The sequence below is a fragment of the Scylla paramamosain genome, chromosome 2, assembly GCF_035594125.1.
Source record: "Scylla paramamosain isolate STU-SP2022 chromosome 2, ASM3559412v1, whole genome shotgun sequence".
NCBI classification, from domain to species: Eukaryota; Metazoa; Arthropoda; class Malacostraca; order Decapoda; family Portunidae; genus Scylla; species Scylla paramamosain.
In genome coordinates this window covers 1,415,001-1,435,000 of record NC_087152.1, presented here as the reverse complement: position 1 = coordinate 1,435,000, position 20,000 = coordinate 1,415,001, and the positions used below count along the sequence as shown (strand labels likewise).

The 20,000-nt window shown below is 46.6% G+C and overlaps 1 protein-coding gene across 11 annotated transcripts in view; it reads right to left on the bottom strand.

The window, feature by feature from the left end:
- The window catches only part of LOC135108006 (trichohyalin-like), a 97,669-nt gene that overhangs the window by 68,955 nt on the left and 8,714 nt on the right, over window positions 1–20,000 (bottom strand). For 8 of the 11 annotated variants that reach the window (XM_064018618.1, XM_064018526.1, XM_064018572.1 and 5 more), the window contains exons 3-7: window positions 13,729–13,889; window positions 8,054–12,254; window positions 7,669–7,763; window positions 6,553–6,600; window positions 3,932–4,093 (exon numbers count right to left, since the gene is read on the bottom strand). In XM_064018618.1, coding sequence (XP_063874688.1) covers window positions 3,932–4,093; window positions 6,553–6,600; window positions 7,669–7,763; window positions 8,054–12,254; window positions 13,729–13,889 — 4,667 coding nt within the window. Of the gene's footprint in view, window positions 1–3,931; window positions 4,094–6,552; window positions 6,601–7,668; window positions 7,764–8,053; window positions 12,255–13,728; window positions 13,890–16,117; window positions 16,154–16,666; window positions 16,706–20,000 lie in introns of those variants that run through there. The other 3 variants (XM_064018554.1, XM_064018563.1, XM_064018536.1) reach the window with 3 other exon arrangements.

The window sequence follows — 20,000 nt, the reverse complement described above, 5'->3', positions numbered from 1 at the left end:
GCTGAAACACACACACACACACACACACACACACACACACACACACACACACACACACACACACACACATACAAACACACACACACACACACACACACACACACACACACACACACACACACACACACACACACACACACACACACTACAAAATACAGGACCCCCTGTTCATTATTTCCTTTCATATTTGAGTCCTCTAGCATCATTCTCTCAGCAAACAAAAGCTTTCATGGTCTCGTCCTTTTAACACCTCGCATCCGGCCCACCCTGTCCTGCTTGTCTCCTGCCCACTCCCCGGGTAGCACCTCACCACGGAGCATCACAGTGCAGCAGGGCGTGAAGGAGTTGAATGCGGTGTTGCTGAGCGAGAAGGAATGGCAGGGACTGTCTTGTCTCATGAAGGAGGACGGGAAGATAGCAAGCAGTGAAAGAAAGACGTGGGAATGGGGACGGAGGGACGGAGCGAGGAAAGGAGGAGGGACGGATAAAACAGAGAGAGAGAGGGGAGAGAGGAATGGTGAAAAGGAAAGATGCATAGTGATAGAAATGTGAGAGTTGAGGGAGAAACAATTAGTGTTTTTGTAGAATAAAGTCCGAATTCCGTAAACGTGTAAGTGGTTGAGTAATAGAGGCACTAAATGATGTGTAAAAGTTTCAGTTCCGCTCACACACACACACACACACACACACACACACACACACACACACACACACACACACACACACACACACACACATAGCAAGTCATTCAGTCAAAAGAAGGGAACGAGCAGCTCCACTTCCTATCCAGGTTGGAGGAATTAGATGAAATTCGCCTAGAGATGAATGCAAGGTAAACGGCGACTGTGCTTTCCCTCGTCCTCATCCTCCTACGTCCCCTCCCCTTGCTCCTTCCGTTTCCTGGTACTCTCACCAAAACATATCAGTCAAACGCTTTATCTCACGATTCGTAACTTTCATAATCTTTTATCTTTCTCCTTTACCTGTTAAAAGTCAGTGACAAGTTTCAGAGATTAAAAGAGGTATTGATATGAAGATGGTGACGAGATAACTGTGGGAGAGGAGAGGGAATAATTAGGGTAAGGGGGGAGAGGGGCAGTGGTAGTGAGGATATGGTACCGTAGATGGGAAGAAAATGATAGAGGGAGGCAAGGTGTGGTGGAGACGACCACGCAGGTGTCAGAATAAGAACACGTCCCGGCAGGAGGATGTCCTCGTGGGGTGTAGAGAAAGGTGTCAAGGCTGAGCTGATGACAGTGTGTGTGTGTGTGTGTGTGTGTGTGTGTGTGTGTGTGTGTGTGTGTGTGTGTGATTGCCTGTACTGAAGAGAGACCTTACATATCATTTACAGAGGAGACGATGAAGGTCAGACAAAGTGTAACATTATTTAAAGCGAGATTATTACGTAACAGGATGACGTTAAGTTAATAGATAAGAGCGCCCTGCCTGCCTGTTGTAGGTGCCCAGCTCTTTGAAAATACAGAACAATGAAGAAAGTCACCTGAACGATGGAATACCAATGATGCACCTTAATTGGAGAAAAAATGATGAAAGAGAAAGCACAAGAACAGTAATAATAATAATAATAATAATAATAATAATAATAATAATAATAATAATAATAGTAATAATAATAATAATAATAGTTATAATTCTTATTATCTTAATTTAAGTCATATTATGAATCTAGTAAAGTTGCGAACAACGAAGAGAGCAAAACAAAACATTGACAGGTTGACAGTAACACCGGCTGAAAGGAAACAGGCGACAAATGCTCACTCACATCATGCTCTCGACACGCGCTCCCACTCCCGCGTCGATCTCCACCTTTTCCTGGGGCGCGCTGTCCACGATCTGATTGGCCTGCTGGTGCTGCTGGCCCAACATGCCGCGGTACATATTGTACACCAGTTTGCGCACCTGAGGGTCATTAGGGTCTACCTTTGCGCCGCCACCCGCGCCGTTGCTGGCTATGCGAATGTTTCTGTTGGCGGTGCCGTTCATGGCGGGACGACCGTTTGGGTTGGCCATGCTGATCAGTGAGTCCGGCGAAGAAGTTTTGTAGCGAGGAATAATGTGTGCCCGATCTTTCAAGGATGACCACAGCCTTCTCAGATCAAATATCACAACTTTTCATGAAAAACTTGTCAAGCTTTTTCTTCTTTTCGTCCTTCCTGGAGATTAGTGAAGAGAAACACTTATGTAGTTAGTGAAGCCTCAGATGGAACTGGCCGCGTGGAGAAGTTTGAACAATGCAAACCAACTGACTAGAGCAGAGCGGGACGGGACGCAGCGGAGGCCACCTACTCACGCGTCGTCGCCGAGCACACGACTGACGGGCCCAGGCTCCCAGCAGACGGGGAGCTCCCGCCCTCCAGCCTCGCCCCCTTCCCTTCTCCTGCACTCCTCTCTCCCTCTGGCGCCTATCTTAACTTTGTAGTCTTCTTTTTATTCCTTTTATCAATTCTGCTAAAAGATAATCAATATTTTATCTGCGTCTGTCCAACCTTGCACTGCACAGGTGACTCAGCGCAGACAAGGATAAAATCATTGGATTCAGTTACACTAGGGACGTTGGTCTCGCCGGGCACTTAAAGAATGAACTGGCAACAGCAGAGACTTCGATGCTAGACGGCGCCTGACGACACCGCGCTGCCCAACCTGCCCTCCTGTCTGATAATTCACACACACACACACACACACACACACACACACCAAGAATTTGATGCACACAACAGAGGAAAAAATACGCTTACTTTCTCTCTCTCTCTCTCTCTCTCTCTCTCTCTCTCTCTCTCTCTCTCTCTCTCTCTCTCTCACACACACACACACACACATTATCAGTTACTGTACATAAATACATTAATCTTCGTTTGGCGTGAAAGAGACAGTCAGCTGTCCAAGCAACACCGCTTATAGCAACACCACGCCATAATTACTCCCACCATCTCCATTATCACCACCACCACCACCAACAACAACAAGGACAAGTACAACATAAACAACAAGATCCTCACCATTACCATCATCATCATTATCATCACGAACATCAACACCAACAGCATCAGACAGCCATCACCATACACGCGTCACTTCAGCATAACAAAACCCTGTAGTGAATCCAACACACACACACACACACACACACACACACACACACACACACACACAGGGGTGACAAGAGCCCTAATGGCATGCTGGGAAGGGCGACCTGCAGGGCCTCGGCGCGAATAAGGGAGCGCGGCTGGTTGGTGGGGACGCTCAGGGAATTCATAACAGCGGCATGACGTAATCCCTCGGAACGGAACTGCCTCTACTCGCCGCTCTCCTGTAATCAGAGGAGAGCCACGTGCACGCCCACACACGTGAACGAGGAGCTTATCGTCACCTACAGATGGTAACAGGAACATAAATAAACACAGAGAAAGGAAAGAACAGATAGACGGAGGTGAGTAAGAAGAGATACGAGAGAAACAGAGAAAGTCAAAGGCAGGAGCATGAGTCACCAAACGTCGACGCTTCCCGCCAATCTGACGTCACCGCCCGGTCTGGTCAGTTCAACACCCACGCCTCTATGACCGCCCACTCCCTCCATCTCCCTCCCACCCTGCCCCCTCCCTCAAAGGTTCTCCCCGTGAACACTCCCACCTTCTTTTTTTTCTCGTCCGCACCCCCTTCCTGCCCCACCCAACTCGTCCTCACTGGTCCTTCCGGCCGCTTACCTTACTGAACATCCATCACTGTAACATACATAACTCAGATTCACAAAAACACTGATTCTTTGCCCTTTCATCAGGGCAGGGCAGTGCAGGCCAGTGTTGCCTTGAAGCTGCTTCAGAGGCGTGGTAACCCTAGGTGTGATGGGCGTGGCGCAGAAAAACAAGGAACACAATCATGAGTAACAGAAATGGAAGACAAAGAATGTACTCGCCTGAAGTAGCTCTGGTAGTAGGCCTCGTAGTAGGCGGCGTAGTATTCATTCAGGAGGCGAGTGTAGTCGATGGGATCCAGTTCATATTGGCTGGGATCTTCCAGGTACGCCTCCCCGCCCTCCCCTGCGGCGTAGGTGTGGCGCCGCTGGTCCTCCGAGGGCCTGGGAAGCACATTATGCAATATATATATATATATATATATATATATATATATATATATATATATATATATATATATATATATATATATATATATGTGTGTGTGTGTGTGTGTGTGTGTGTGTGTGTGTGTGTGTGTGTGTGTGTGTGTGTGTTGATGTATATTACTCAATCAATAATCTACCGGAACGAGGAATTTATAATGTTTCTGATTCAGGGAGAAATGCTGCAGCCGATGCTCTCCATAGAGTTTCAATTCAGTTCAATTCTAGGTAACCAAAGAACTTTCCAGAACATCAATTAAATGCTTAGTATTCTTAGTACATAATGAAAGACTAAATAATCGTCTGATTCTTTTGTAGGTGTACTCGTACAGTATATATGAGAAGACGGGAAGCAAAATCTCTCAAATTAAAATGTCTCGTGAAATTCTATCCTTGGGTCGTAAGGGTACCCTCCACGCCACGTCTGGGCGACCAGCAGCCAGGCTTCGAGTGTGTTGTGGATCACCTGTCTGGAGCCACTCGCCTTGTTATCTTTCCTTAACTTATCATTCCCCGTTCACACACTATGAGCGCTGATTAGCCTCTGCCGTAACTAGCAAAGGAAAAAAAAAAATAGGAATGATATCAAGGAACAAGGAGACTCATGCGTTTTCTCCACACAAACACAAACACAAACACATAAAAAGAAAAGTTACCGTCGTCTGGACTGGAACCCGCTATTCTGGTAGTGACGCATCCCTGTGTGTAGTAAATAACCAGTCTGTGCACACCAAGACATACACAAGCAAACCAGTCCACAGCACCTCACAGGCAATGAAAACGGGGTAAAAAACACAAGAAAAAACTACGTCGAAAAAAAAAAAATAATAATAAATAAATAAATAAATAAATAAAAACACACACACAAGAAAAGAACTTCATGACTCTAAGAAATACTAATTAGCGTGCTGAGTTAGTACTGTACAAAACAAACGTAAACAAAGTAACACAACGACACACACACACACACACACACACACACACACACACACACACACACTGAATGAAGAGATACACTGAACTTTAAAGTACCTTGCAAGAACAGTAATCGAACACTGGGTCTTGATAGCACGTGCAGTGCCAATGCTTAGTCACCATTTATTGCTCTTGTTGTAAATTGTGACCTCATCATCATTATCATCATCATCATCATCATTATTATCAACATCATCATCACATTCATCCTCATCACCATTTATGTCAGTCTCTACTGAAGATTGTACAAGTCAGTGGCGGCGGCATTAGTGAGGGATGAGGTTGACGGGACCCTGCTGAGTGTTGACTGAGCCAAGCACATCGAAGTTCCTGCCCTGTTTACCGCATCCCTCCTACGGCGCCACCCACCGCCCACCGGAGTCCCCACAGCGGAGGGCGGCGGGTGGTGCAGCGGCCTCCCAGTGGTAATGATGGCAAGGGAGAGTAAAACAGTAAAAAAAGCAGCGTGAGGCAGTAGATCTGTTGCACCTCAGCGAACGACGGACGGACGGACGGACAGACACCAGACGAGTGGATTCAAGGTTAAAAGACCAAATACAACTATGAAGCGGCGTGTACACTGCGCTGGCTGACCCTGGTTGGCAAATGTGGGGGAGGGAGGAAGAAAGGGTGAGGGTTTTGTTTTGCTTTATGTAATGAAGAGAGGCTCGCCAAGCCCTCGAGTGTGCGTGAACGTATCTGTTGCTGACTGTCTGCTCCAAGGTGGCAGAATATTAAGTCCAAGATAAAACAGAATCTTACAAAAACATTGTGTGTGTGTGTGTGTGTGTGAGCGGATTTTTCCAAATAACGAAAGAATAAAAACTTGAGATAATGGTCGGCACCTGCATTAATTAATTCAGAGAGAGAGAGAGAGAGAGAGAGAGAGAGAGAGAGAGAGAGAGAGAGAGAGAGAGAGAGAGCACCCATTGGGAAAATATTTCAGCTCAAGGCTATGAATGCAGAGTGCGGGAGGGAAGACCCGCTGTCTAGGGAGGCGTGTTCACCTGAGGACATTTCCGTTCCCTGCCCCAGCCACTTCAAGGCGGGGCGAAGAAAATTCATTAGAGAAATTCCACAAACCAATTAAGGTGCGGTATGTGAAGGTGTGTTGCTTGAGAAATGGACTGACTTCGAAAATATGTATCACGCTGTGAATGTGAGGGACAAAGGCAATTCCCAGGAAGAGGTGAAGACTAAGAGCAGCTGATGGAGGCAGCGGTATTCCAGTATGACTCCGCTCTCCCTGAACTTCCCTCGAGTAAAGAGATAGGCCTACTGTAGAGGTGGTAGTGGTGATGGTGGTGGTGGTGTGGATGAGGATCTTGGTGGAAGAAGTTGGGGTGTGGAGGAAGGTAAGGTGGCAACCAGTCCAGGTCAGTGTGAGGCGGGTTAGTGGTGGAGGTGGTGGTGGTGGTGCGAGGCATGCCACACCAACTTACAGTTCCCCCTCCGAGACGTAACCAGGGCTCTCCTCCGCCGGGAGCGAGCTTCGGGAGGCAGAGCAGGTCAGTGAACATCTTGTTAATGCAGGACAGTCGTGCATCCTAACACTGCTCGCGGAATTACGACGGAAGTATATGCATGACACAACACAAAGTAGATCATTATTAACAAGCATACATAAAGACACTAACTTGCTGAGCATATTAGTGTGTGGCAATTTTCTTTCCTTCACCTCATTCTCACCAACATTTATGCGTAATTGGTTTTCTTTTCCTAATGTTATTTTCCCAGTAACTGAATCATCACACATCATACACTTATCACTGCATTTCCTGTGACCTCGTCCGATTCCTCGCACCGGGTCACAGACAAAGCCCCTTCCTACGCGTGACAGGCATGGCATCACAGACAAAACCTAATTCAAGAAAATGGGAAAAGAAAAAACTCACGTATATTTCAGGTTTTGTTCATTTGTTTCATGACTGTAACGAATACGGAAGAGCTCCTATGCAAGAGGATCATCAACACTGTCATTTGGGCCTCTCTGATGTAGCAGATGACTTTCACTGAACAATCCCTAAACCTCAGTTCGAATCAGGGAAAAACAGTTTACCCAGGTGTTCATCCTCCGTTGCAAAAAATAAAGCAAGTGAATAAATTTTTGTGTATTAACTCTGTGACAATGAAACCAGCCAAGAACTTAAAAGAATATTCATAATGATAACACTTAATTGCTGCTCCCACCAAAAAGTACAAATGTGCATGCCGCAGTGTGCCTGTTGCCATGTGCCGCGGTGAGGTGTGCATGCTCATTATTTCCTCAGGTTACGTCTTGCCTGGAAGATTACTAGCTGATGAAATCTTGCTCATAAATTCCGAACTCATCTTATACTCCTTGCCTCGCCCGTCCCCGCCCTACTTCCTCCACTCCTCCCTGTCAATTCGCTCTTTCGCCCACTCCCAGTTTCACTTACTCCTTACATCACTCACTCTCCGCCTCGCCCACTCACTGCCTCGCCCAGGAATCCCGATCCCACCAACTCCTTGTCTGGCTCGACCCTAACCCAGACCCTCCCGCCCGTCACCCCGCTCCACCCAAGGAAGAGACCTACCGGGTGGCTTGCGGGCGTGAGAGAGTCTCCTCACTCGTGGCGTGCCTCAACCTGGCGCGGGTCCTGCTTGAAGGCAGAGGCGGTTTCGAGGATACCTGTTCATGGAGAAAGGTTTAGGTCACCACCTCTTCCTTACCCACCCCGGCAACACTGAACTATTGACTGAACCTTCTCAGGGAAAAATCTTTTACATCTTAAGTAAAATAAATATTGCATAAAATAATGAACGCATATGTAAGAGAGAGAGAGAGAGAGAGAGAGAGAGAGAGAGAGAGAGAGAGAGAGAGAGAGAGAGAGAGAGAGAGAGAGAGAGAGAGAGAGAGAGAGAGTAGATTAAATGAGGAGAAAAGACAGGATGAGGAGTACAATCAGAGCAGATACTAGCCTGCTGCAGGTCTCCGAGGCTACTAGAGAGACAATGAGGCAATGACCACGCCCCGCCTGTCTCCCTGGTGGTCTCCGTCAGCGCCACGGCCCCAGCCTCTGCTCCTGCCACGGCCGCAGCCGCTACCGCCGACGGCCCACCACTCAGGTTGCCCGTGGACTTGGACAGTTTGCCTTGTGGCTTATCGATGGGTCGGAACCCGAACTCCATGGGGTCTGGACTGAACTTTGTCACCGGCAGGGTCTTGGATCGCAGGTCTCCTGTGCTGGAGGAATGACCCCTCACTGACGCGCCCTGATCACCTCTACTCTTTGGTGACTTCTGTTGTTGCTGCGGCACTGAGGGTGGCGGCTGGAGTTGCTGCTGCAGATGCTTTAAGTGAAACACCTGTGAGGGCTGACGATACTGCTCTGAGTCCGACAGAGTGCGCTCGGCAGACCGTCGCCGCCTCTCCCGTTCACTCTGTTTGCGGATTTGTCGCTCCAGGTTACGGATGGACTTCTCCTGTGCGTCATAAAGCTCCTCCTCACTCTGGGCTCGGAGTTCCGTGAATTTCTCCTGAACGGGTGACTCTTCCTCCTCCTCCGGCACGCTGTCCCACTCGGAAGCGTAGTCGTCGGAGTCATAATAATGGGAGCGTTTCTTCTCCTCCAGGTGGCGGCGGTAGTTCTCGTACGCCTCAGCTTCCTGCTTCATCCTCTCCTCTTCCTGCTGCTTCATTTCCTCCATCCGCTTCAGCTCCTCTATCTCCTCTTGCGTCTTGCTCGCCTCCTGCTGACTGCCCGCCACCCTCTCCTGCTGCCCCCAGCGTGCCCTAGCCCCCTGCTGCTGCTGCTGCTGCTGCTGGGTTGCCTCCGCCCTTTGCTCCTGCTGTCTTCGTTCCTCCAACCTCCTGCCTTCGTCTCTGAGGCTTTCTTCCTGCTGTCGTATTATCTCCTGTAACCGCCTCTCTTCTTCCCTTTGCTCTTCCTCTCTTTTCAGCTCTGTTAGCCTCCTTATTGCTTCTCTCTTTTCCTCTTCCTTTCTCTGTTGTTCTTTCCTTTTTTCTTCTTCTTTTCTCTTTTCCTCCATTTTTCTTTTCTCTTCTTCTTTCCTTTTCCTTTCCTCTTCTTTTCTCCTCTCCTCTTCTCTCCTCCTCTCCTCTTCTCTTATCCTTTGTTCTTCTTTTCTCCTTTCTTCCTCTTTCTTCCTTTCTTCCTTTTTTCTTTCTTCCTCTTTCCTCCTTTGTTCTTCTTTTCTCCTTTCTTCCTCCCTCCTTTGTTCTTCCTTTCTTCTTTCTTCTTCTTTCCTTATCTCTTCCTCTTTTCTCCTTTCTTCTTCTCTCCTTCTCTCCTCTTCTCTCCTTCTCTCTTCTATTCTTCTTTCCTCCTCCCTCCTCCTCTCCTCTTCTCTTCTTTCCTCTTCTTTCCTTCTCTCCTCATTTATTCTTCTCTCCTCTTCTTTCCTCATTTCCTCTATTTTCCTTTCTTCCTCCTTTCTTCTTTCTTCTTCAATCCTCATCTGTTCTTCCCTCCATCTCTGTTCCTCAAGTCTCTTCTCTTCTTCTCTCCGCTTTGCTTGTTCTAGTTTTCTTCTGAGTTCCGCAGCTCTCATTTCATCCTCTTTCCTCCTCTCTTCTTTCATTTTCTCTTCCTCTAATCTCTTTTGTTCTTCTTTCTTTCTCTGTTCCTCTAGTTCCTTCTTTCTCTTTTCCTCCTGTTTCCTCTCTTCTCTTCGTCTCATCTCCTCTTGTATCCTCAGCTGGTCTCTTCTGAATTGCTCTTGAATCTTTCTCTTTTCTTCCTGCCTCAGTTTCTCTTCGAATTTCTTCCTCTCCTGCTCAGCAATTCGCTCGATCTGCCTCTTCTGTTCCTCAAGGCCTCTCGACCTGTCCTCCTCCTTCCTCTTTTGTTCTTCTATTTTCTTCCTAGCCTCCTGTTTTTTCTTCTCTGTGTGAGCACGTTGCTCCCTCTTCTTCTGTTCGGTCGTCGCCATCTTCGCCTCTTCCACAAAGGGTGGTTCTCCCTCCTCGCCACTTTCTGCTCGTCTCTTCGCCTTTTCCTCTGCCTTGAGACGCCGAGACTCACGGGAGGCTCTGTTTTGCCCTTCAGAGGAGGACTGACTTCCGGTTCTTCTGGCGGCACTTCTCTTTCTCTTTTCCTCTAACTTTCTTTCTTGCATTTTCCTGATCTCTTCATCACGGAGTCTATTTTCCTCCCTTAGTCTTTCTTCGTCCTTTCTATCTTCGACTGGTTGCACTTCCTTCTTACCATTTTTGTCCATCGCTTGGACAGTTGAAATTTGAAGAGACAATGACGATTCTCTGGTCACCGTTTCCGTCTGTCGTGTCAGACTGACTGGTATTGTCGGCTGGCCCAGCCCAGGGTTCTGTGCCTGTCCGGCTACAGCTCCAGTTTCCTCCTCTGTGCCGGGGACAACAGACTCGTGCGAAACCGGAGACTGAGGTAGAATCGGTATTTGGCGAGAAATGGGTGATTGGAAGGAGGCGGCAGAGTGTTGGGGAACAGGGGACTGTGGGAAAAAGGAGAACTGCCGGGGAATTGGAGAAAGAGGAGAAAACGGAGACTGCCGGGGGACCGATGACTGCCGTGGAACGGGTGACTGGCGGGTTGGGGTCGATTCCCTTCTTTTAGCAATCATCATTAGTTCCTCCAACCGTCGCTTTTCCAAAATGAGCTGCTGAAGCTGTCTTCTCTTTTGCTCTTCAGTCAACAGCTGTGGATCCTGAACCTCCACCGACTCTTCTTTGGGTGTTCCAGAGGCTGGTGGGAGTTGGGAGGAGGACTGGGAGCTCTGTACGGTGTGTGTTGTTTGCCTGTCTTGATAGGTTGTCTGCTGGTAAGTTTGAAAGGTTGACTGACTTACTGAATGCATCTGCGTGCCCTGCTGAAATTGTAGCTGCTGGAGCTTAGAGGACAGGTGATGAGAGTTGAAACTTGGCGACAGTGGCTCTTCCTCCTCCTCCTCCTCCTCCTCCTCACTCTCTTCCTCCAGTGGTTCCGGCTGTGGTGGTATTTGTGTTTTTGGCAGGGGCTTCAAGTGTGGCGACGCCCGCGACCGTGGATGCAACTGTGGCTGTGGAGACTGTAGCTGTGGGCGTGGGGATTGTATCTGTGATTGTTGCTGTGGCTGTGGGCGAGGTGATTGTATTTGTGACTGTTGCTGTGGCTGTAGGCGTGGGGATTGTATCTGTGATTGTTGCTGTGGCTGTGGGCGCGGGGATTGTATCTGTGACTGTTGTTGTGGCTGGTGCTGTGGCTGTGGTCGAGGGGATTGTATCTGTGGCTGTTGTTGTGGGTGTTGCTGTGGCTGTGGGCGCGGTGATTGTATTTGTGGCTGTTGTTGTGGCTGTGGGCGTGGGGATTGTATCTGGGACTGTTGTTGTGGCTGTTGCTGTGGCTGTGGGCGTGGGGATTGTATCTGTGGCTGTTGCTGTGGCTGTGGGCGTGGGGATTGTATCTGTGACTGTTGCTGTGGCTGTGGGCGTGGGGATTGAATCTGTGACTGTTGTTGTGGCTGTGGTCGAGGTGATTGTATCTGTGGCTGTTGCTGTGGCTGTGGACGCGGTGACTGTATCTGTGGCTGTGGCTGAGGCTGTTGCTGTGGCTGCGGAGACTGTAGCTGTGGATTGGGTGACTGTAGTTGTGGCTGCGTTTGCGGTTGTGACTGAGGCTGTGGCTTTAGCTGCGGATGTGGAGATTGTGGGTGTGGGTGTGGGTGTTGGTGTGGCTGTGGCTGTGGCTGTGGGTACGGCGACTGTAGCTGTGGATGTGGCTGTGGTGACTGTGGCTGGAAATAAAGATGTGACTTATGAAGAAGGAAGTGTGGCGGTGAGGTCACATATGCAGGCGGCGAGAACTGGTCTGGTGGACTGGAGTAGGCGGAGGTGAAGGAGGTGGAGGTGGGGGAGGACGGCGCGTGGCTGGGAGAGGACATGTCAGGTGACGATGGAAACTGAGAGGACGGGGAGGCAACCTGTATTGGCGGCGAGACCTGCCTAACGGGTGACTCTGAGAAGCGTGACGGAGACGTAAGCCCCCTAGTGGGAGAACTCAGCTGAAGGGGTGACGGATAGCGGTGGGGTGAATGAGAAGACGAGGCTTGAGAGGGGGAACGGACGCCTCTTGCGCGCGTCTGTCGTTCCTCCACTATTTGTTGCTCTAGCTTCTCCTGATGCGCTAAGTTCTCCTCCACCAAGTGTCTGGAAAGAAATACCTTACGTAAGATGAGCGAAAAATTAGATAAAAATGTGTAGCTGCAGTGACTTCACTCAGGCAGATCTGTGGTCCGCATCGAGAAAATTCACGTTCTTTCTCAAACGCGATATTAACTAATTGCCAAATGTGATTGCAGCAGAAGTATTTAGTGCCGTGAACAGCAGCAGACAGTCCACCAATAAGAAATGCCCACAAGACTTCTCTGCTTGTCATGATCTACGCTGCAAGTCACTGGGACAACGGCAGATCGCGAGGGCCATGGAAGGTCATGTAATACACTGCAGGTCATGAGAGTCAATAGGAGTCACGACATTCACTACAAGTCACAAAGCACACTGCAGGTCATATGGCACACTGCAGGCCACGTAGTACACCGCAGGTCACATGGTGCACTGCAGGTCATATGATGCAATGCAGTTCACATGATACACTGCAAGTCATATGATATACTGCAGGTCATATGGTACACTGAAGGTCACATGGTACACTGCAGGACATATGGTGCACTGCAGATCACATGGTACACTGCAAGTTGTGGGGAACAATGCAGATTAAGACCACTCTAGGTTACACGGTATAGTGGAGGTCACTGGATACACTGGTGGTAAGGGGAGTCAGCAGAGTAGCACGGTACAAACACAGTCAAAAGATGTAGGTGGCGAGGAGTGCCAAAAATTGTCCTCATCTATTGCTGAAAGATTCGTTGAGTGCAGGGAAATAGTATACATGGTGGTGGTGGTGGTGGTGGTGGTGGTGGTGGTGGTGGTGGTGGTGGCGGTGGTGGTGGTGATGGTAGTGGTAGGAGTATTGACACATAAATCTTTAACAACTCGTATCTCAAAATTATCTTCATTACATATACAAACTGCATCTCCTCCCAAAGTTACAAACCAATTTTAATTTTGTTTGTTTTCCTGGAAAGAAAAACTTATAATGCAAAGAACTGTAGTTGAGCAATATATGGGATAAAAAAAAAGTAATATGTGTGAAGAAAGAACAAAAATATATACTTTTCTTACGTATTTTTTATTTGCCAAAAATTTTATAACGCCTTAAGAAAAAAAATGTATGACCATAACATTGCTTAATATATGTCGGAGAATCAAATGCTAAAAGAAAAATTTTGTTATGAAAATCATGAAAATTTTGTTCAAGTTTTTATTCGAAAATTTTGACATTTTCGAAAAAAAAAGAAAAAAAAACTCTACAAGCAAACTCAACAAAAATTTGGGGGGACATTACACGTATGGCCACCTAACGTCTGTAAAAAGTTATAAGCAGATTGGATCAAAAATGGTTTGGGGGGGATTCTGACCTTAAATTAACAGTGCAGCAATCATTAGCAATAGTAAATAGAAACATAAAGTAAATAGTAAAATAAGGATAAGGATAAATAGGAGGGGAAGGAGGGTAGGAGACCAGACAGGCCACGTGCATTCAGCAGGCGGCGGAACTCACCTTGATGAGCCCTTCCTCACTGTGAGCTCCACGCTGTTCCCAGCACCCTTTATGAGATCGTAGGCGTCGAAATGGCAGAGAGAGCGGGCGTCGTGGCCCTCGATCATAATGATGGTGTCGCCCACATCCAAGTGCTGCGCCCCGGGAGTCCCAGGAGTCACCTGCAACCACGCACCATGTTATGCCCACATAGAGCAACGCAACACGAACCCCCCAACACACACAGCTACCTGCGTTCACAGACTAGTCAAGTGAATCAGGTCGTGCCATGTACAGCGAGTGACATGAAACAGCTCGCAGGCCAAGCACACCACCAGGGAGGCCAAGGCAGCCCCTGGACGTTGGTCAAGGCGGTATAAGTTATAAAATACGGCAGGCAGGGCCCGCAGACTCACTCACCCACTAGCGCGGGAGCGCGCGCTCACACACACACACGTTTTATATATATATATATATATATATATATATATATATATATATATATATATATATATATATATATATATATATATATATATATATATATATATATTTCTCCACTTTTGAATAATCCTTTGGCCCTTTGTTACTTAGGGACTGGTTTTGGCCTCTGACCCTTGGCCCTTGGCCAGTAACTCTTACATGAAAAGAAATGAAGAAATAAAAAAAAAAAAAAAACGTAAGCGTGTAATACCTTGCATTATATTGACAATGCTATCCTTCAATATAAAAGTAAAATCTTGTATTATATTACATACTGACTATATATAAATGTTCAAATGTTTAAATGTTTAATTGCACTGCAAGTCATTATTCTCTCCTGAAGATAGGAAGCACAGCATGCGGACACGCGGTAAACTCACAAGAAAAACTGTAAAAAAAAGATAATACAGATGCAGTAGCAAATAGTATGAGATGAGTTAGAACAGGTGATAGAGTGAGTGAGTCAGGGTGCCTTGTCACTGTCATATTCAAATAGACTGAAACATCATAAACAGAAAACTTGAGTATTATTTGAAGAGAGAGAGAGAGAGAGAGAGAGAGAGAGAGAGAGAGAGAGAGAGAGAGAGAGAGAGAGAGAGAGAGAGAGAGAGAGAGAGAGAGAGAGAGAGAGAGAGAGAGAGAGAGAGAGAGAGAGAGAGAGAGAGAGAGAGAGAGAAAAAAAAAAAAAATTGTGTGCGAAAAAAGTTATGAAGGCTCAAGATTATCTAGCGGATGAAAGTCAGGAGTGTGATACCACAGAACCAAACGAGGCATCCAAAAGAGGACTAAGTACACGGCGTCGTTTGGCAAGTGTTAGATAAATCAGACGCTTGAAATAGTGTACGTATATCATAAGAAAACTTCTATTTCAAGGACACAAGCCACGACCTGTACCAAGCTTTCATCTTGCCCCAAGTGTAATATCTTTCTGAAGAAAACAGAGTGCCAAGACTCTTCATAGCAATATGAATAATTACGATAACGTGGCGATAGTGAGGAAGAGCAGAAAATTGAGTGGAATATAAAGTGATATGGGAGGAAATCTTCTTTCCCTCCGCTTCAAAAGAAGCATGGACAACTGGGTTTGGTGCATTGTCACCATAACAAAGTACCGTAATTATATTTATTACATGCAAAGTTTTCCGACAACAACAGCAGCATCATCATCATCATCAACAACAACAACAACAACAATAACAACAAAATCTAAAATAATAACAATAATAATAAACAATATTGATAATAATAGTAGTAGTAGTAGTAATAGTAGTAGTAGTAGTAGTAGTGTAGTAGCAGCAGTAGTAGTAGTAGTAGTAGTAGTAGTAGTAGTAGTAGTAGTAGTAGTAGTAGTAGTAGTAGTAGTAGTAGTAGTAGTAGTAGTAGTAGTTCAAGCAACAACAACAACAGCAGTAGTAGAAATAGAAATAGTATAAACAGTGGTAGTGGTAGTAGTTAGTAGTAGTTAGTAGTAGTAGTAGTAGTAGTAGTAGCAATCATCATCATCCTCCTCATCACTATTAAACTAACATCTATTACCGCAACAACAACAACATTATCATCATTAACATTACTATTATCCTCCTTCCTTCATCTGAAAAAGGAGGATTCAGGACACCACAAGTCTCCGTGTTATTTGTAGGTCGATAGATAAAAGCCTTTGGAATGACAACACTGCTGGCCTCACAACTCCGTCATGAAATTTTACTTTTCAGGATTTTGTTTGATGTTCTATTTTGCTATCACGTCTATTTTATGTTTAGCAGCATTTATTACCATCTTGCCGTATCCGATCCGTACTACATGCTACACTATGTACTATATATAAAATAATTGTCTTTTCCTTCTGTATTTCCATAACGATGATTACCACCTTCAGTTTTAGAGAATGACACACAGGCAAATCGGGCAAGTCACGCGTAGTACATACCCTCGTCGACTGGTAATCCATCACTACGTTAACCAACAGTTTACTTGCTACAGTAAGGACTGTCAAAGTGTGTATTTTTACTTGTGTGAGCAATCGTTCGCTTTTACACAACTCAGCACTTTAATATGTCTTCTTTTTCTATAAACTTTCAGACATTTTTATACTTTTCTCAGTATCTGATGACCTGTGCATTGGGATATCTCGTTTCAGTTTGTCTCTTTTACTTCTCAACTTAACCATGCATAAATTTAGCATAGCACACAGCTTGTCTTCTGCCCACTACTTGCCTACCATTGCCACACACAAGCAGACTGCACGTCTCTAATCGTAGCAAAGTAATTCTATACTTGTTATTCTTTACAGTGAGAAAAAATATGAAGTGTGGATGTCATCAAACACAGGAGCTCAAGAATATAACTATGAACTGCATGTGTTGATAATGAATCTGACACATTAACATATAATTTGTAATGATAAGCATGAAATGAGTGACTGCTCTTGACTTTGATTGCTCCGTATAAAAATCACAATGGTATGGTTTTCTCTTACTGTCGTCACACGCCAGCAGGTCATGTTTCAATCCTACACAGCGACATTGAGGACACACGACTTGAGCATCACGTGCAGCTTCAACCCACGCACGCGCTACCTGGGCACCTCCCACACTGTCGCGCCGCACTGGCCCTTGGGGCTCGGAGGGTTGGCAAGGTAGTACGAGACGCATGCATCACGGCCGCCGCTGTCGTTGGGGTGTAATTGGCGCGAGGGGTTTGCTGCCCTGGTTGGCAACGTAAGAGAAGGAGAGAGGGAGGGAGAGAGGGTCGCCGCCGCTGTGGCAACACCTGGGGACCGAAATAGACGGTGGATTCCTGCCGTGGGTTGGTCACTTACACCAACACTTCCGAGGCCCACTTCCTTCTCCAGCCTCTGCTACTTGGCCGCCCGCCGCTCCGCACACAAACACTTGCCACACTCTGGGCTGCTCACGCTGCCTCCCTCATACAGTACTGAGCCTATTATTTCTTCTGCTGCTGCTGGCAACACAGCACACGCACACACACACACACACACACACACACACACACACACACACACACACATCACAAGCAAGAAACATTTATTTACTGACTGTTTTAGGAGTAGGACAAGTAAGGATAAGTTTGCTTTGTTAGTGTAGAACAGAAATATTGTACTTTTATACAGAGCAATATAATTCTTAAATGTAATACTCAAGATATGAATCAAATATACATAAAAGAACAAATATGCATCATTTAAGAAATAAAGGTTCTATGCTACATACTTTTTTTTTCTAAAATCTGAGCATATAAATTCTTTTTAGTTTCAGTTCACGCACAGACACATTAGACAATCTCCGTCGTTGATTTACAGTGTGTGTGTGTGTGTGTGTGTGTGTGTATGTATTCACACACACACACACACACACACACACACACACACACACACACACACACACACACACACACACACACACACACACAAATCACGGAGTTTAGTTAATGATAATGTAAAAAAAAAAAAAAAATGGATAGCAATCGGGGTGCCAAGGAAGCAGAGTTTTGTAATGGTTGGGTGACACATTATATCAGGAGGGATGGCAACCATCACATGATTTCATGATTTCTTTGAGTCACCGAAGACGGCGACCCTTTACAAGGATGACGAACGAATCATCCGGCAAGTAGCAAAGATATTAGTTTCTTTCCAATGATAAAAAAAAAAAAAAAGTGTGTGGCCCGATTCCATCGATAGCATAGATGGCCGTTAGAGGAAATGTGAATTAGCGTCAACTTCTAAGAGATGATAAGTGACTACCACATGAAAAGAGGCACTAAGTAACCACCACGTGAAGAGAACCTAGTACAATCTATCAAGCTGCCACAGAATACATCACACAGCCAGACATGTTCATCGCTGAGAGGTATGAGGATTGAGACACTCACGACGACCTTGAATGTTCACCAGTCAGCTCCTGGATAACAGTTACGACGCACCATCAAACGCTAGAAGCTCGTAACCTGCAATACGAGACACCGGCTTCCCCAGGCATTCCATCGAGATAGTTACCTTATGTTTTCGGGGCGGGGTGGAGGAGGCGAGGGAGGCGGGTGTAACGAGGGAATCCCGCTATCAGAACGCACAGGTGGGGGAGTGAACGCCCGTCTGGTACTCAGTAATTCGGGTGAAGGTAAGTACAGAGCAAAGGGACGGCCGGCTTCCTGCACTGACGGACTGGTGATCGACTGCTCCTTGCCGGACTGACGGAACGGAACATTACATACACACACACATACACACACACACACACACACACACACACACACACACACACACACACACATACACACACACTACCACCACCACCACCACCTCCTTTGACGTTGGTGGGAGCGAGAGAGAGGAAGGCACTGGCGACGTCTGGGCTGAGATGGGTATTAGGTTGGCGGCGGCAGCGGCGGTGGTGACGGTGACGGCGGTGATGATAGTTATGGTGATGTTGGTAGTGGTGGAGGTGATGAAAATGGATTTATAGATGACGCATTGGGTGGGTGATGGAGGTGACAGTGAGGATAGTAGAGGTGATGGTGGTTATGATGAAGGGATAACGGGTAAATATATTATATGTACTATTGCTTATCCGTGACAGACTCTCTCTCTCTCTCTGTCTCTCAGTGTGTGTGTGTGTGTGTGTGTGTGTGTGTATGTTCGTTACTTCCTGTCTCCCTATAGTCTCTGCCTGTGCGGATGTCCATCCTACTCTCTTTACTATCTCCATGTCTGTTTGTATTTAAGTCTGCCGCTTTCTCTGACACGCTGTTTTCGCCACCCTGTTTATCTTCGTACCCACGGTGCTTTCCTTGTGGCCTAAACTACAAGTGTGTGTGTGTGTGTGTGTGTGTGTGTGTCCATTTTATATACCACACGGTCTGCCAGCTCAACCCGCCTACCTCAATGAGTGTTTGCCTGTGCGCCTGTCTGCTCTCCCGCCCAGCCTGTATGTCTGCCTGTCTCTTTGCCCATCAATTTTTCTCCCTCATAATACGTCACCTCGTAACTATCCCGCCTCTGCCTCCTCTTCCTCTCAGACTCTCCGTCAGCCACAACCTCATCTCTACTAACTCTTCTCCTCACAGCCTTCGCAGTCCTCACTCACCTCGTCATGCCTCGAAGCCGCCACTATAAATCACAACCTCCTCTCCCCCTACGTTCTTTCCTTCCTCTCCTCCTCACCCGCCTCTTTCCTTTCCTCTCTCTGCTCGTCCCTTCGTAAGTCTTTCTTACGTAACTTCAGCGGTCTTCCCAAAACTGCTTTCCTATTCTTCGTCTTGACATTAATAAATAACAGACACAACCTTCCACTCTCAAGGTGAGCCGGTGCCCCGCGAGCTTGAGTCACCCGCCGCCGCACACCCGTCACGCCCACGCCGTGCTACAAAATGCACCGCTTGGCCTCGTCCTTTAAATAACCGTAAACACGATAAATGACTGCTCATCTCCCTCACCTTTTTAGTCCTCTTGCCGGAAACACCTTACACCATACAGATGTACGAGGAATTTGCAGCGTGCAGCATTACCTCTTGTCGAGCACCACGGATGCATATTCTTTATACATTAGATAAATAAGAACAACCTATGTCAGGAGCCATGATGCTGATCAATAAAGAGGACATAGTCTCCTCTAGGATCGAAATGGTGTTATGTTTCCTTGAAAAGTTACCTGAAATTATTTATCAAAATTGCTCTCGAATGTAAAAACAAGAAAAATACGAAATCTGTGAAACAAAGTATATCGCACACTAGCTTTAATAAATCTTGACATAACTATTAGTGACAATGTACTTTTCTAAACTAATTCCAACAG